Source organism: Prinia subflava, chromosome 5 (genome assembly GCF_021018805.1).
Source record: "Prinia subflava isolate CZ2003 ecotype Zambia chromosome 5, Cam_Psub_1.2, whole genome shotgun sequence".
Taxonomy (NCBI): Eukaryota; Metazoa; Chordata; class Aves; order Passeriformes; family Cisticolidae; genus Prinia; species Prinia subflava.
The window spans coordinates 16,752,734-16,770,800 of NC_086251.1; the positions used below are offsets into that span (position 1 = coordinate 16,752,734).

The 18,067-nt window shown below is 48.9% G+C and overlaps 2 protein-coding genes across 4 annotated transcripts in view; one reads left to right on the forward strand and one right to left on the reverse strand.

Moving 5' to 3' along the window:
- LSP1 (lymphocyte specific protein 1) overlaps nt 1-18,067 on the reverse strand; it is a 48,253-nt gene that overhangs the window by 4,014 nt on the left and 26,172 nt on the right. For all 3 annotated transcript variants that reach the window (XM_063398176.1, XM_063398178.1, XM_063398177.1), the window contains 8 exons: nt 17,278-17,367; nt 13,822-14,005; nt 12,713-12,844; nt 9,600-9,643; nt 9,350-9,431; nt 8,865-9,005; nt 7,991-8,071; nt 7,011-7,125 (listed from right to left, as the gene is read on the reverse strand). In XM_063398176.1, coding sequence (XP_063254246.1) covers nt 7,036-7,125; nt 7,991-8,071; nt 8,865-9,005; nt 9,350-9,431; nt 9,600-9,643; nt 12,713-12,844; nt 13,822-14,005; nt 17,278-17,367 — 844 coding nt within the window. In that variant the 3' untranslated portion in view covers nt 7,011-7,035. The remainder of the gene's footprint in view (nt 1-7,010; nt 7,126-7,990; nt 8,072-8,864; nt 9,006-9,349; nt 9,432-9,599; nt 9,644-12,712; nt 12,845-13,821; nt 14,006-17,277; nt 17,368-18,067) is intronic.
- On the forward strand, nt 1,371-5,999 carry PRR33 (proline rich 33). Its single transcript, XM_063399123.1, has one exon. It carries the CDS (start codon nt 1,371-1,373, stop codon nt 2,976-2,978), a length of 1,608 nt encoding a protein of 535 aa, XP_063255193.1. The 3' UTR covers nt 2,979-5,999.

The window sequence follows — 18,067 nt, forward strand, 5'->3', positions numbered from 1 at the left end:
ACTGCAAGCCCAAAGCCAGCACTGGGCACTCAAGCACAAATAGCTGTTCTGCACTCTCCAGAGTTCTATTCAGGATAATTTTCCCGCACAGCAGGTATCGTGTTACACACCCACACTAACCAGAGCAGGCTGGAAGCCACCAGGAACAGAACGCAGCACATGAAATAAATAGCCCCCCGGGCAAGCCTGACATCACCCTGCCCTCCTCTCCCTTGTTTCAGGATGCTAAGTAGCATCCAGCACCAGCGATTAAGGGGCTCAGTGATTTATGCCTCATTTCATAGCAAAACTCAGCAACTCTGTGCTGAGCAAGAGCCAGGATAGAGTCAGATTTCCTTCCTGGGGCTGCCAAAGGGTCATTGCAGCTCAGAGGCTGTTTGGTGCTCCCCAGCTTGCTCAGCAAAAGAAAGGAGAGAACTCAGACTAGTTTTGTCTTTGTATCCCCAACACAGACCCTTAACTTCACCATGCTCACCTGACCAGTGGTCACTGAGCTCCACTGAGCTGCACTCTCCAGGAAGGAGGCAGGGATGAGTAGGAGCAGGAAAAGCAGCCAAGTATCTGAGCAGGAGCAGCCCAGCATTGGCCAAAGGGCTGCAATTGCCACTGGAGAGCAGACCTGGCACGGAGCACAAGCCATTTCTGCTCCACTCAAGAATAGGTGATAAAGGCAAGACAGGGGAAAAGCTTCCCAAAGGAGAGAAATCTTGGGTTTATCTTGGAGGAAAATGTTGTCCCTGTGCTTCTTGCAGCAAGAAAAGACCAGCCAGAGCCAGTGCTGTGACAAAGCACTGCCTCACTGAGAAGCCCTGTATTTCACAGGGGTGTCTTCATGCCATCTGAAATGAATCAAGGCCAGTGTTGACTTTGATTCATATGACACATGTCGTTTATGGCTTTTCTGCTGTATGCAACATTGTATCAGAGTATTAATAACTGAAATTTGGAAAGTCATGAAACATTCCTGCTTTTTGCCTCTGGAGATGTTTCAAAACTTCAACATTTCAAACCCACTTTGTTTCCCTTGACATTTCCTTCCAAATCCCATTATGACTTGCCAAGACACGAGCATCTGGGGTCCCCAGGAGCTCTCACTGCGCTAAGGCCAGGAGCAGAAGGGCTCCAGGTTTGGCAGTACAGCTTCCCCCCAGGACATCTCTTGCCCTGCCACACCCACCCTCAAGACTGGCTGTGGTTACCTCAGGAGAATAACAAGAGAAAGAATGATGCTCTTCTCCCACAGTGCTGACCCCGTGCTCATAGCTTTTGGAGAGAGGAAGAGGAGGACTTGTATATAAATATTTCAGAATCTAGCCCAGCACTAAGCCCACACCAACTCTAAACTTGGTCTTTTCTTGCAGGAAATGACAATGCTGATAACAGTAGCCTCCTCCACCCAGCCGGGTTCCCATCACCACCCCCTCTCTCCCCCTCCCACCCTCCCAAAGCCCGGGAAGGACAACCTGCGGCTGCAGCGGCTGCTGAAGAAGGCAGCCAGGAAGAACGCCACGCTCGCCACGGAGCAGGGCAAGTCCTTCCGCTCCAGCCTGTCGCCCGTGAACGAGGCCAGCCCCGACCAGGAGCGAGCTGAGAGCGCGGCCCCGGCAGAGGCCCCTGAAGCCACAGCAGCCCCCTGTGCCCCCCTGCCCGCCCACCTCTCCGTCAGGCCCGTCCAGCACCGCGCCCCCTCGCCCTTCCGAAAGGGGAAGCCCTTCACACTGAAGGTCACCGAGCAGCGGCGCATCGCTGAACACGTCAAGCTCACAACCTCCTCGGCCATGCCCCTGCTACAGAAGCCAGGAGCCCCTGAGACTCCACAGCAGCCTGAGGGTGTGGATTCCCACCTTTCCTCTCCACCAGACTCTTCAGTATCCTTTTTCCCCCAGCCTCCTCCTTCCAATACACCCAGTAAAGAAAGGGCACCAGAGGTTACCTATGTCACCAAGGTGAACACTTATTTCCACAGTGTCAAGCCACCCCGGGCTAAGACCCCCACACCAAACCCGACCCAAGGAACTGTCAGCCATGAAGACAGAAGGCCTACTTCCCCAGCCCCTCAAACAAGCAGCTCTGAACCCCCTTCAGAGCAGACACCCACCTCACTTGAAGACAGCAAGGCCGCTCCCCCCTTGCCAGAACCTCCCCTCCTTCCTGCTGCAGAGACAGAGCCTCCTGTTCAAGCTCCCAAGCCTGTTCCTGCTGAGAAGCCAAGCACCTCTGATGCCCACACCAATAAGCCTACAACCCATGGAAGTGACACCGAAGTATCCAAATCCAAGACAGCTCCTGAATTACCCAAGCAAGACAGAGATGTCCTAAAACCATCAACATCCAGTGCTCCCTGGAGGCAAGCACGCCCTGCGACAGCAACGCCAGCACAAGCGGATGGTACCGGGTCCACCTGCACAGACACCAAGGCAGAACATCTCCCTGAAGCCCAGATGACTCCCAGCTCACCCAACACCAGCTGTCCCCCCAAGGCTGAGCCAGCACCATCGTCAGTAGAAGCACCAAGACCTCATGGAACCGGTGCCAGTGGCTGGCATCGCCTCAGGAAACACCTTATGGTGCAGCCAGAAGCAACCAACTTCCCAGAGCCCAAGCCAGAAAAGCTGGGACAGGAGGAAGGGAACAAAGACAACGCTGCTCAAGCAGTCATTAAGCAAGACTGCATGCTGGTTAAATCGAAAGCCATGAGGATGTGGGATGCCATTTTATACCAGGTGACACTCACCAGGGAGAGGAAGCAGCAAGCAGAAGAGAAGAAGCCACAGAAGGAAGAAAGCTTCTTTCTTCCCCGGCGCTTACCCATCCTTCTACACAAGCCGCGGTTTGACGCCCGGAAGCTGAAGGAGCTGGCTGCCAAGCCCATGACAAAGATCAGCACCGTGTTTGAGGTGAGCCACTTTCGGCCCAAGGGGGCCGAGGAGCACGCCAGGAGCTTCAACAGAACGGCGTCAGGGTGGTCGGTCAGCTGAAGGCAGGCTGCCCCACAGCCCTGGAGGGGCACCCGCCACCGAGACACTGCCCAGTGGAGCCAAGCAAAAGGAAAAAGGGAAACGAAATAAAACCCCTCCAAGCCAGCAGCCCCATGCTGCAGGTTTAAGGGTTACTCTCCATACATTTAAAAGCTCAAATGCATAACTACCACATCCACAGGAAAACAAACGTGTTTGTTTTAACAAGTCAACAACAGTCATGGGATGCAGCAACAGAGTGAAGGGAGTGAAGGCACACAGTGAAGAGGACAAGCTGCCTATAGAAAAAAGACCAGCTTAGAGTAGGACACTGGAATCTGAATTTTTTGTTGCATTTATCTAAGACAGAGATAGATCCTAGGAACAGCAACAGCTGTAGATGAGATGAAGGAATCTCGGTTGCTCCACATCCCTAGGGAGTCTTAGAAAGCAAACTCAAAGAGGATACATATAATCTCTATCTCCTCTACTGCAAGTGTACCCCATGCCCATTTGCTGAGAGCAAAATGGAAACTCATCCTTTCACCCAAGGCACAGACAAGAGACAAAGTAAAATATCCTGCTCTCACCAAGCAGTTCCTCTGCCTAACAAAGTGGGCATCATCTGACATCCTCCTAGGCTAGTGTGCTAAATAATAATGCACAGAAGAGTTTTGTTTCAGTAATCAGGTTCTATTATGTATTTTACCATGTTTTCTCCACAGTAGCTGACGGTTAATGTTTCCACAATAACCAACAAGACCCTGCTTTAGCAGGTGGGTATCCAATTCTGCATTTAACAAGGTGCTGGTTTCTGAGGGGTTCTGCTAATAACATGTAGTCTCATTTTCAGGGCGAGCATCATGACAGTTGCACACCTGCTTGTCCCTGACATCCTGAAAAAAGGGCATTTAAAGGAAAATCCCCAATTCTGCCCACCCACAGAGACAACTGGGCTTTCCAGTATTGCCCTTTGCAACTCCATGCCAGCAGGCTTGTGAGCATGAAAGTTGGGAGATGGGTTATTTCTGTTTCACAAGGGACTTGGTCATAATCTGAGTTGTTCCTATATAGCTAATAGGAGATTGCTATGTTCAGTCCAAATAGAATATAAAGAGCTGCATACAGAGTTTCCTTTTTTATGTGCAGAGGATAGGAACTGACCAACAGTTCCTCAAGCCAAACTGCAAACAGACTTAGAAACAAAACAAAGAGCCCCTTTTGCCTTTTTATAAATCTTCCTATTTTGCAGTGATGCTATAAAAGCAGTTCATTTAGCAAACCTTCACATAAGTTTTCACTTTGCCAGTCTTATCTCTATTCTGTAACCCCTGCCCTACTCAAAGGGTAAGAACCATGCAGGAAGAATAACCCAGTTATCTAAAGTGGGGATTTCTTCAAACCCCCAGTTTAGAAAGAAAAAGGTAAAAGGAGGTTGGCAATGTGCCAGTAATCACAAGAGAATGCTATAGGTAAGCCTCTACAGGATAATTCAACATTGCTGCAAGAGAAGGCTACAGAGAAACATCCACACAGCACCACAAACATAAAAATTTAAAGAGTGCCGCGTAAAACACGTAATACAGATAAAGGCAACCTTTCCAGAGAGTGATAAATGGCACCTTCCTGCAGCACAGCCAGATGGATGTCTCTGCACAAAGGTCTGTATGCACAAGAGCCACAGTACTGGCATGAAGCAGAGCAGCCAACGTCAATTACATTTGGGAGACTAAGTGAAGGTGGTTTGAGAAGCACTGGTGCTTTAAAACAGCTTTTGTCCTGCACCAAGGACAACCACCCAGGGCAAACCAGCAAGCCTCACCTAAGGCTTAGGTTTTGCACCTGCTAGGCTTCTAATCAGGCTGCATTCACACCCCAGCCCCACTGCACACAGATGAAGGATGGGGAAGTTGTTCACTGGGGAGAGCAATTCCCACAAGCAGAAGGAATGTGACAGAGGAAGGCAGGTCTGAGTGTATGGTTTAGTCCTTTTACCCCAAAAGCAAAGGGCAGAGGCACATAGCAAGCATGGCAAGTCCTGCAGAGACTGACCCTGACACAAGAGTACCACAGACAGAAGGACATATTCCTGTAGGCAACAGATTTCTACCAATGGCTGTTCACTTGGAAGTCATTGTGGTGTGTTCCAGCCTGAGCTGCTGTGCTGTGGAAGAGAAGGGGAATGCTACTGGGCACAGAATTTGCCTATTTTTCAATGCCAAATAGCATCAGGCAGTTGTTAAGAGTCCAAATTGACACTTACAGAAAACCCCTTGTTCCACAGCCTGCAGTGAGGTCCCGCAGCCCAGGAAGGGAGGGCAGGAGAAGAAAAACACACCCATGTTTAAGTGACTAGAAAGCTGATAAGGTGGTGTAACGCAAGTGACAGGGGTGAGCCGGAAGGGTTTTGGGGCAAGAAGGCCATGACAGTGATCCAGCAGTAGGGAAAAAGGATGAACATGGTGGGGGTGCAGAGGAGCAGGAAGCTCAGAGCATACAAGACAGCTAAGAACTTCAGAACAGAAATAAGCCAAGCTCCTTCAGCTGTCACAGCCATTTTGCTATTCAGAGCAGAAAAAAACCCAGTACTTCCATGTGAACAAACCCAGAGAGCAACAGTGTTGTGCCATGGATGTTTTGGAATGCCGAGTGGATCCTAGAGGACATCTTGTGACAATTGCCTTTCAAGAAAGGATGCTGGACAAAGACCAGAGCCAAAGGCACTTTCACTTGAGCTGCTTTGAGAAATTTAGGTAGGGCAAACAAAACCTGCTGGCAACCTAGCAAAACCTGTTTGCTGTTGGGAACTTAAACTCAGTAGGTTCCCACCTGGTGCACTGAAACAGACTTCAGGAGAGAGAGGAAACTGATCCAAGGGGACACCTTATAATAGGTTTCTCAAAGCCACAGACAGAGAAGCAAGTTGAGGATGCAAGCTCTGTGGACTAGAAACAGTTTCAGGCAGTCTTGGGCTTGTACTGCTGCCCATCTCAAAGTAGCATTCAAAAGGGCGTCTCCTCTAAATGGGCACTACAAAAGGAAAAAAACAAGCCTAAACAAACAAAACAGTGCAACACTCAGAAGCCAGCTCCTTAAGGGTGGGAGGGAGGGGAAAGAAGGAACACAGGCCCCAGAAGAATTCAGAAACAAAAGGTGTTTTGTAGCAGGCAGAGCTATTTTAACCTTGGCAATGAAATAAAGCTTCTTTTTTATAGTAGGGGAAAAAAGAGAATGAGCTTGTTTTCACCCTCAACTTCCTTTCCACTCATTGTGCCAGATGCTGCCCAGTTGGATCCAACCAGTTATCACCTCCCTCTATGCCATTCCTCCTTATTGCCACAACCCTCCACTATCGTCCACTCAAGATAACACCAGGATATCTATGAGCATAAACACAATAGGAACATGAGATCCAAAGACCATTTCAAGAGAGCACAGGGACAGCAAACCGGCTCTGCCTTCCCTTGCTGCACATCAGAGAACAGTCCTTTCTGCTCTGTTGGTCTACCCAGTACAGCAGATGTTCACATCCTTCCTGCTACAACCTTATTATAGACTGCTTCCAAGAGGTTATTGAAGTCATTTAAAGTTTTCTCCCTGATTAATTCAGTAAATCTGGGAATTAAATCCCAGAAACATTTGAATTTCAGAAGTACATCAGCCCCCATGCTCAGCCAGAATGACTTCCAGCTATCTACTCCTTGCAGCTTAAGAGAGCATAAGGAAAGACAGCAGATAGAGACCATTCCTTTGAACTAGCAAAGGCAAACACATCTTCACCCAAGCAGCAGTAGCTAAGGCACTTGCCCTGCAGATTAAACTAACAGAGGTATCCAGCTTCCCAGCAGCATCAGAAAGGCAGAGACCAAAACAAACCCTTGCTGTGTACCCACTCCATTCCAGCCCAGACAGTCAGGCCCAGAAGCAAGGCTCCAGCTGTTCCCACAGAGAACCTTCCAACTCACCCCAAGGGCTGCTGGCAGAAATAACCCCAGCATCCTGCCAGAACAGCCCAGGAGTTTGTTACACAGAGCAGAGTCACATCCCACCTACCTGGTTAATGAGTTCTCCAGACATACTACTGCTCTGCAGCATCGTCTATCAACACCTTCTTGTACTGGCCATGGCCTGTCGCAACAAATTTATACTTTTTGCCAGAAGGAATGGACTGAACAGGAGAGAAAGGAAGAGTCAAAGTCAGCATTTTTCTCCATTAAGTAGGCAGTCAAAAATCAAATCACTGAAGCCAGAGGAGCACATGATACAGTTGCCTTTAACCCCAGAGGGCTTGGGGACAGCCCATTCTGTACTGCCTCCTTCACACAAACTCTCTGCACAGATCCACCACCACCTTCTATAAGCATAAGGTAACACAACCAGAACAGGACATGCAATAGGAAAGAAGATGCAAGGCAGGCATTGTGAGGGAGGGCTCCTCTAAGAGCCCAGACCCCCAAGTCAGGGCTCTTTCCATCCAAGGCAAGAGACTGGGATTCACCAGATACTGCCAGTTTCAACACAGGAATTGACAACATACTTTGATCTTCCTCTCCCAGCCTAGACAGTTTGAGCAGTAGCTGCTTGTTGCATTTTAGAAGACATTTCCACAAACATTGCCATAAAACACAGATCCATCTGCAAGTGATACTACCTTAGGTTCAGTTCCACTTAGTTTTGCACATTTTGTTTACTCTCAGTGCCAAAAAGCGTAACAAGAGCAAAATTACTCAAATTTGCAGTTCCATTTGAGCCTAGAAGACTGGGACTCCCAGCCTGTGGGCTGAGAACAACAAGCTATTCAAGAGATCTTTCAGAATTATTGGATATAAAAGGGGTTTTGCCCCCATTTTCACTAGGGCTGAACCAATAGCAATTTCACTGTCAGGAAGAGCTCTTAAGCATGCAATTGCATTGATAGATGCAGGCAACCCTTGTCCCTACAGAACAACATCTTCTCAATACTTCCAACCCAGCAACAGCTCTTTTGTTTTTCAGGAGAGCAAGTGCTCTCACACTCACAGACACCAACTCACCTTGATACTGCTCTCAGGTTTGGGACTCCCCTTCTGTTCCCAAAGGCTTCTTTTACTCACGATGTCTCCAGCCACGATATCCTGAGAAAATGATGTTTTCATTACCCTTCACTGCTAATGCTGCTGAACGTGTGTCTGTGCACATCCATTTCCAACCCACACATCTGACCCCCTTTTTTTTATTTACAATATCACATCATCTGACCTATAACAGCTGCTGCTAAAACCCATGACTGTGAAAACATCTTCCTGTTCCCAGTGTATCCTATGTTTTCCTACCACTCTTCCACAAGAGTCTGAATTAGCTTCAAGATGTTTATTTTCTTAAGTTCATTAACTATTTAGGACATGTAAACAGCAAGGCTTCTCTATCGTAAGGAATTCTGCTCTCATAAACACAGATTTGCAAACATGTCAGAACCAGCCTCACCCACAACATCCAGAAAGTGAAATCACTGAGAGCAATACATAATGCTCTCTGCATTTTCCAAGTTTATAAGATTTATCACCTCAGTACTAACTAGATGCAGCTTCATGCTTGACAACTGGAGCCCAGCCCAAGCCCCAGAAGGACACACATGCATTCTCCCCACCAGCTGATTTTATTCCCATTTCAAATCAGAGCCTCAACCAGCAACACAGAGGTCTTCCTGGATGTACCACCAAGAACAACTGGGGACCTTGGCAGAAAAACTCAATCTCCAAGGAGCAAAGCCTTACAACATGATAGAAGGCCTCTAATATCAATGCCTGTGGAGCTTGTAGGCCCCACAAACAAGATGTTCCAACAGGATAAACACAGACAAAGCACATTGTGCCCAGGGACCAGTCCCTGCCTCCAGCACAAGAAAAGCAAGTGCTCCAAGGGCTGTACCTTACAGGCTGAGGGCTTCACAGCAGACTGAGCTGTGACCTCCCCAGTCTCCCAGAGGCTTTTTGTGCTGGCTACCATCATGCTCGTGGTGGGAAGGTCAAGAGAGGGCTGCCGGACAGGTTTTGGAGCCTTTGTGGAGGTCTGGAAAATAAATGGAGACAGTTTGCCATCAGAGTGTGTCTCTTGATTATTTTTAACCCTGGAAGGTCCTTGGAGATAAGGGGTTGTGAAAGGTGACTTGTAGAGTCCTACTAGTCAGATACTCCCACTCTTTAAGCAGAGAACATGAAAAAACAAGCATGGGACAGGTAGCTAAAGAAACCTACTTCATGCTGTGGAGGGACAGACAGACAGGAGCAAGGAGTGCTCCCACCCAAGGGAAGACAATCTAGTTGTCATCTCGCAGATGACAAGGCATGGTGGGAGAGCAACAGCAGCCAAGAGGGCTCCTGGGAGGGTGGGGGCAGACACAACACAGCACCCACCTCGATGGCCTGCGTGTACTGCTCCAGCCTGTCATCAATCTTCGACACTGGGAGAGGAGGCTGACTCTTCTTTACGCTGTTACTGCAAAACAGAGGGGAGGGTTAAGGTGTTCCCCAGCACCTCAGGCAGAGCGAGGACTCTGAGGGCTACAGGCAGCCTGTCACTCCTGCCCTGCCCACAGCAGGACCTGCTGACAATCCCCATCTGCAGCAAGTACCTACTTCACCCTGAGGCCAACCCCAGAAATACCTTTTCTGTATTGAGCGGTTCAGCGACTCAGTTCTGTCCGTGATCTGAAGGGGAAGAAGACAAAGATACAACTTTTGTCCATGGACCTCAGATGGATGCAGGTCACCTTCACTGACCATTTCTTGGCCCTGATTTCTCACCCACATTTTAGTTAGAAATGCCTCACTCAGCCTCCATGTTCCTCTACTCTCTTCAGAGAGACAGCGAGCATTCCCCTTTCTTCCTTCTTTCCAAGCAGGGGAAGAGAATCCCAACCACTTTGGGGGGCAAACCAACAGTGTGTAAATTGACTGACAGCTGAAACACCAACCAGGACCATTTTCTCTGCTCGCTCTGGTGAAGGAGAAGGTCTCTCTCAAACCTTTGGTTTCCTAGCCAGACAGAAAGGGAAATGGCAAGCACAGAAAGACAACGAGGAAAACTAGATGCCACATCTGCAGAAGAGAAGCCAAGCATGGGAGCAGCACAGGCAGGGGGGGGTTTAGGTCAACTTATCCACGCCAGAGAAGCACAAAGACAGGGCAAGCCAGCACATGGAGCCACCTGCAAGGCAGCTCTTCATGTCAAGAAGCCATCAGAAAGAGTTCTGCACCAGAGGCTCCTGTGCAATAACTCTTTGGCCAAGACAGGAAGGCAAGCAAACACTTCACAACCACTCAGGAAAGGAAAGCTGAAATGTTGCTAAACCTTGTGACTCCTTCATGCCTCAGAAAACAAGCATACAGAGAGAAAAATCACCTTAAAGCCAAAGGGGGGCTTTCTTAACACCAGCTCCCACAGAGTCAAAGAGCAGCAACCAAGTAAAAAGGAGCCTTCTCCCCCTGTAAAACTGCTGCCTGTGCCACAGGAAACATCACCTACCAAGTCAGCAGATAAAAAACAGCACTAAATGATCCTTTAAGATGCTTTCAGGATGCTGGTGCTAAATTTTAGCTAAACAGAAGACAAGACCATGTCACATAGAGGACACATTTACCAGCTGTTCCCAAGAGCACAAAGCCCATTAGAGAACAACCAAATAGTGCAACCCTGGCTAATAGAGATGACCTGGGCAGAGTCACTCTGCAGGGCCTCCCCCAGCAGCACTTCAGAAGCCCATCAGCTGCTCTGTCTGCCTGCTGTCAGCCCACTCCTTTGCTTGCTGCTGCAGGAGCTGCTGCTTGCCTCTCAGCCATGATTTCACCTTGCTCCTTGATGGGCAGGCTGGTACCTGGCAAGCCACAGCACCAACCTGAAAGGGAAACCTGCCAGATCCTGGCCTCAGCTTCCCAAGCACAAGTATATGCCAATAGGAAAAAGCCAGGAAAAAGCCTTGCCCACCCTGCTAGGGAGATGATGTGCAGGTGCAAACCATACACAGGCACTTCTGAAAGGTCATGAACAAGCATCAGGTTAAACACAGAGGGGCCTAGAAAGAGCTGTAAGTGGCAATGTGTCTCAGTGTGACAGTCTAGGTAGGAACGAACTTTCACTGTGCTATTTGTAGACCACCTCCCCGCACCCCTGGCATTTCCCTGCAGTGAGAATTGTGCTTTTCCCTGGTCCCAAAGCACTTTCTGAAGGCCAGAAGAAACCACAGTTGCTCATTCAGCCAGCCCCAAAACTCAGGGCTGCCCTCAGGCCAGACTGGCCCTCTGAACCCCAAACATCCCATCACCCAACATCAGCTTGCCCCAGATGTGTCCCAGCCTCCACCAGCCACATCTGGCAGGGGAACACACCACCGACTGCAGATGCTTTTGTCTTTCCACTACAAGCAGGGCTTCTGCTGAGCTTCCTGTGCCAAAACACCTTCTTGATAGCCAGTGTGCTTCATTCTCAGTGTTCACAGAGCCCTGCTAGCTGGGTGCAAAGATGATCCTTCCTTTGGAAGGATTCCAAGCTCAGATTTGTCCTGAACAGTTTTACATCCAGCTTAGTGTGCGGGAGAGCTCTGACATCACCATTATAAAACAGAGAGACTGCATTTCTAAACCCTTCCCTGAGCTAATCCTAGCAGCAGTAGTTAAGCTAAGGTCAAGAAGCTATGTGTGTTTTCGGGTTGTAAAGACAGAATTTTCAGCACATAAAAGTTGCTGAAAGTGTTTTCCACATTTTCTCACCAGTCCCACTTCAGGAACATTCTTTGGCTACTCTCACCACACTTTTCAAACCTGGCATTAGCACCCAGCCTGCATCCACACCCACTCTGTCTCCCCTTTGTTAATTTGACTACAAAATGGATTCTCCACTAAGAGCAAGAATCTGATGGCTGTAGATGATGAAACCTTCCTCTTGCCATCTATTTACAGATGCAAAAGGAAGTACTCATACAATCACCCCCAGTCAGGAAATATTGAGTAAGCTGTGAATAACACAAAACTAACTTCAATAAAAGCAAAGGTAGTTCTAATAGCAGATCAACAGGCTACACAGACTCCTCACCATCTCCCTCACTGCTACAATCAAAAAGGTTAGGGCTTACAAAGACAAGAAAACCCATTCAGTACAGAATCACTTATCTTTATCTATTGTATTCAAAAGCACACACACAGAGCTGAGGATTTGTAGTAGATGCAACACAAGCCATAAGATGCAATTCAGGTGGTGTTAATAATGGAAGTTTCACAAGAGCATCAGTGCAGAGAGAAGTGATTGGGAAGGACACAATGCTTCAGAGATCACAAATCCCCATTTGTTTAAACAACTTGAGTCATACATTTTGTTCTAAGTAAGAGAGAAATGACACTGTTTCAGTTACTGTTTTTTTTTCCTTTTAGAAGGGAAATTTCTTTAGGATTAAGTTCTTGTGAATTTTGTTAAAGACTACACAAGTTGAAAGCACAAGGTATCTCAGTATCACAGTATTTCCTGGAGCCCTCAATGAACTTTAGACTTTTGGAGTGATTACTACAGCCTCAACAGCTCAAGCAGGCAGAGTAGGAGGAGAGGAGGTTGACAGCCATGAAAGATGGGGCAAATTGCTCAAGTGGTTTGTCTCAGCTTGTAGCAGGACAGATAACGGGACTCACGCCCCACACTGCTGTAAGCCCTGGATAATCTTTGCTCTCCACTAGTTGGGGCCTCTGTTGTGACAGTTGTCGGGCATCCAGAGGGGCCCCAGGAACACAAACCTTTGTGGAGCACACTGCAGTGTGGTCAGAGCACAGCTCCTCCTCCTCCAGGCTGGCAAGGCTTGGGGTCTTTGGGCGTTTCTCTGGTGTTTCTTCTTCTTTCTCTCCATCATTTCGCCTTCTCTTCTTCTCCTGAGTGCAGGAAAAGAACAAGCCAGGAAGTGAGTTGGTCAAACTGCTCATTATGCAACAACAGTGATTTTTCCATCTCCCAGGCTTCCTGCTTCACACTAAATAAACACAAAAGCACGGAAACTTTTGAGTTAACATTATCTAATTTGGAAGCATTCAGGAAGCAGCTCATATGTCATTTGGAAGGGAGGACACAAATCAGAAATTCTGCAGGTTCAAAATTCCCAAATGGTATGAAAAGGGGTCCTGCCATCAGTTATAAAGATCTCTTACCACAATTGAGATAGGGAAACATTAATTTCTCATTTAGAAGCCAAAAGGAGTGAGAGAGAAGCTGCCTTAGAAAAAAAGGGTTGGAAAGAGCAACACTCAGTTCAAATGCAAAAATCTTACTACCCGCAGAGAGTCAAAACCCATTTACAAATTGTATTTGAAGCTCAATCCTCCAACTTGCACACCACTTGAATTCCAGCTTTGTCTCTCTCTCTCTCCCCCTCCCTTAATCAGGGATTATCAGAACAAACAAACAAAAAAACGACCTCAGCTGGGAACAATGCAAGGCTAAGAGATCTATCACGACAAAGCACTTCAAAGGTGTGATAAAGGCTGGGGACAGAAAAACAAGCAGCATAATTTAGATTGGAGTTCTCCTGTAAAGCTACTCACTGCCCACAAGGCCACAGGGGAATTAACACTTTCCTCCTCAGTGTGACAGGGACATGGCAAAGCCACCACAAACTCTGGGAGCAAACACATCACCTTCACCAAAGGGCAGAGGCTGCCTGCAGTGACCGTAAGAAGGCACAGCACGCAGGCCAGAGTGGCACCAGCCCCAGGTTATGCCACGAAAGCACATCTAGTGTCTGCCTGGGCTCAACGTCCAGCAGCAATGGTGAGCCAAGACACAGGAGAGCTGCCCCCAGCATCAGCTCTCCCACCAGACCTCAGGAAACAAGGTCAGCTCCTCCTGACCCCACCTCTTGCTCAGCTTGCTCCCCTTCTTCCTGCTCTTGGGCCTCTTCTTCCTCCTGGCACTGCCTCTCTTCCTCTCTGACAACCACATTCTCCTCTGGGCTTTCCTGATCCAGCTGGATCTGCTCCAGTTTGACCTGAGCTTCCCTCACACCACTGTCCTCTTCTTCGTATGACTGTCGTGGAGACCTAGACATGGGAGAGATCAAAGAAGAAAAGCACAGTTATGAGCCTAGAAACACCATGAGGTACCCAAGACCTCTAGAAATCCAATTTTTTCACTACCCCAAGCCTACAGCTTGCTGATTATTCCACACCAGAGCTCACAGCCAGTTCCAGGCACCCAGATATAACAGCAGTCACATTTCATTCCCCCACTTCAGATGTCCAAACCTCAGCTCAGCTAAGAGCTATGGCAGAGTTGAAGGTATCTGCACATTTCCAGCATCATGATGGGCAAAACCCATAGGGAAGCAGAGAAGAGCCCTCTGCTCAAACCCCTGGCAGAGAGGACACTGCTACCATGATGTGGTGCTGGCTCAATTCCCTGCCTGTCTACTAAAATTCTAGCTAGCTAAAATTTTAGCTAGATAAAATTCCAGGTGCATCAGCACATCCTGCAGTCAAACACAAATCTGATGCTGCCCCCATGGTTCCCAGCATTAATTCAGTGTGGTGCACCAGACACAGCCCTTCTCTGCCTAAACTCATCTTCCATGTTAACAGAGTCTCTTGCTGGAGGCCAGCCCAACCAACAACACAGGAAGATGCTTCTCAAGCTGAAACTAAACTCCAGGGCAAGACTGCAGAGCCACTCCCCTGGAATCATTTCATGGGCAAGGCACAATCCTTCACAAGCAATGCTGTATTGACACCTGATCCCAAGCCTCAGTTCTGCCCACTGGAAAAAGTTACACCTCTGCTCACATCCCTCATCTCACATCCCAGCAAAACAAAGGTATTTCAAAGCAGATGGGGTCGCCCCTTGGCTTAGGGGTTTAAAACACCACAGTGGGTTTGGTACAAGAGAATTGCCCCAGCTCTCCAAGGCTGCAGGAGGAGACCCAGGAGTATCTTCATATAATCAGCTTTGCAAAAGCAGAGCAGCCCATTCCTTTGGGAACAGGGACACCAGGACTACAGAATCCCAGCACTCTCACTGGCTCACAGCCACACACCAAGCTGTTATTGCCATCTTACTTTCCCCAGCCAAAAGAGCTCTCTCCTCCCACCCAGTTCTTAGAAAATTGCCTGGCTTGAGAGAGCAGGGCTAGAGAGCTGGCTAACAGGCAGCTGCCAAAGGGCAAGGCTGACTCACTGCTCCTCCCTCGACAGGCAGCACCAAAACACAAAAACAAGTTCCAAGAAGACCTTTCCACCCACCTCTCTGCTGGGGAAGGCAGCTCACAGGTCAGCCACCAGCCCTCCACATTGACTACATGGGGAAAAAGATGATGCATGTGCTGGGACACTTGACTTGTTTCTCATCATCCTCTCACCAAGAGCAAACAGGCTCTGGAGGCCCAGGAAGCCAGCAGCTCTCCACCAGGATACCAGCAATGTCTCCAGCTCAAGTGCAAGCTCATATTAAAAATTAAGGCCAGCAAACACAGTGTAGCCTGTAGGATACCTTTCATACCACAGCAGTGTTGCATGGGAGGCAGCTGGGCTGGCACACAGCTGATAGCATGAATCTCCTACTCTAAGAGGGGAACCAGGACCAAAAAGAAAATGTGCCTTAGCACCAAGGCCCTCAGGGGATGCAGGACCTGGTTTAGTTCCGTCCAACAGAGAGCAGCTGTCTCCATCCAGTCTTTCACAGCCACCACTTAAAAACCAGGATTTGCTTCATCTTCAGTTAAACAGGAGCAAAGAGAGCTGGAAAATCCTGACCACAGCACTGCTTGTCCCAGCACAGGGCACCACAGGCAGACACACAACCCACCTGTGCTCACAGCACACTCCAAACTTGTCCTTTGAGTGAGGCAGGTCCCCAAGGACAAAGCTGCTGAAAGGACTTTACAGGCACAGCCCCTACTATGAAGCAAGCCCAGCCCTTGCAAAAAGCCTGCCCCCAGCAAGCCCACAGAGTCTGAGCCCCTTCAGCTGCCTCTCCCAACCAGTCCTTAGCAAAGCAGCCTTCAGCTACAGCTCCTGCTTTTAAAGTACCACCTCTCAGTGATGGGCTCCACCTGCCATGATCACCACGCCCTGCTCAGCACCCTCCCCTCCTGCTACAGGATAAACACAAGCATCACATAAAAACCCAAGGAGAAATACCTGGGGAGCATAATGTTAATTCCAACTAATTCTCTTTTGAAGGCCAAGGAAGGAATAGCAGTAGCCTTTCTTTGCAGAAAAGCTCTTTGCAAGGGGGCTAAAAAAAGAGGCAGCAAACCAAAAAGCAGATGATTTCTAATTGCTCCCACAGATGTTATAGTCACGTTGTGCTGGGCCTTGGAAGTGTTTGAGAAGTGCTTGTGGGGTCAGGGCTGCAAAGGTACAGCTTGCAGCGTGGTTCAGCCACAACGTTTGGAGAAAAGTATCAAAACTTTGAGCTCTTTTTATTTATTCAGCAGTAAATATTAATCTTAAGCATTTTTGCAGTCACAGGATAGTTTGGGTTGGAAAGGACCTTTAAAGGTCATCTAGTCCAATCCCTCTGAAATAAGCAGGAACCTTTTAAATCAGATCAGGTTTCTGATCCAGCCCTGTCCAACCTGACCTTGAATGCTTCCAGGGAAGGGGCATCCACCACCTCTCTGTGCAAAGAATTCTTCGGGGTAAAGAAGAGGCTATGCCAAAAATTCCCTACAAAATCAAGCTGCCAAGAGAGCTGAGTCACAGAGTTCATGTGCAGGTAGCTGGCATCCAAGGGAAGTGGTTAAGGCAGGAGTTTGGTTTAGTTCTGTAAGGGAGGAGTGATGGGAGATGGGGACTAAGCAGCTGGCACACAGGCACCTCTCAGGGCTCTTTGCTGCCTGTTTTTCCCTGCTAGAAGAGGAGTCAGGCACAAGGTGGGCTGGGGCCATAACACCTACTATGTTGACATGAGCCAGGAAGCAGCAATAACTTAGAACAGCTTTTTAGGCTGGCCTGGATTATGTTAGAGACCGTTTCAGCCCCTGCAGCAGCTCAGGTGGCTTAAATCTGCTGTTGTCACTTCTCCAAACCCAGGCGTCCTGGCAGGCTGCCACTGCTCGGAGCACAAAGCTCAATCCAAACATCCCAAAGCCTGGGGCTGCCCCTGGGCCATCCCTCCCTGCCAGCCCAAATGGCAGGCAGGGGGCAGCTGGCCCAGCGGTGTGGGGCCTCCTCTGTCCTGCTGATGCTCCAGACTCCAGCCTCATTCTTACACGTGCTAGGCTTCACCTGGGTTTGTCACCCCTCCTGAGGGACAGTCCTTTTGCTGGGGACATGGGCACCCCTCACTCCCCTCAGTTCATCTGGGTCCTACCCACCTCTGCTTGCGCTGCTCCAGCTTCTGGGACCAGTCACTGAACCCCTCATCTTCCTCCAGCTCCGAAGTCCCAGATGGCTTGAAGTCATAGCTGAAACACAGCAAGAAGGAAAATAAGCACAGAGAGGCACACAAAAAGGCCTAAACCTGGCCTGAAAGAGCCACAGCCTGGCACAGTCCCTCTCTCCTTCCAGTTATTCCATTTATTCTTCTTCAGACGAGCTGCACTGTTGAAGATAGCCATGGCAAAATCATTCCAGTATTTGTGGCCCTGACCACAAATGTGTGCTCAGACTAACAGAAAAGCTCCCAGGGAGCGAGGGAGACTGGCTGAATGCTGGTAGAAAACTGGCTGATTCCCTGTCCCTCTGAAAACACAGCTCCAGGAGCAGCACAAAGCCAGCACAGCCCCATCACCCCAGCTGATGTCCATCCCTCTGGCTCCAAGGACACTCCTGTCCTTCCTGCAAACCCTCTGTCCTCCTGACTATTTCTGGTTTTCTTTAGCTCGGTTAAGGGGGAACAGGAGGTTCACTCTGTCCCTTTGGAGCAAGGAAATGCAGGCGTGGGTTTGAACTAAGGGGAATGACATGGATAGGATGAGCCCCAGTGTGGGAAGAGCCACAGGAAGGAGGGGGCAGGATCTACACAAGAGAGAATGAAGCTTTTCAGGAGATTAATAGCCAGGGCTGACCCTGGCTGCATGAGCAAGCCCAGGTGGCTGTCAGCAGCTGTAAACAAAACCAGGGAATGGCTGGGGAAGAAGGAACATCCTTGTGGTTGAGCCTGGC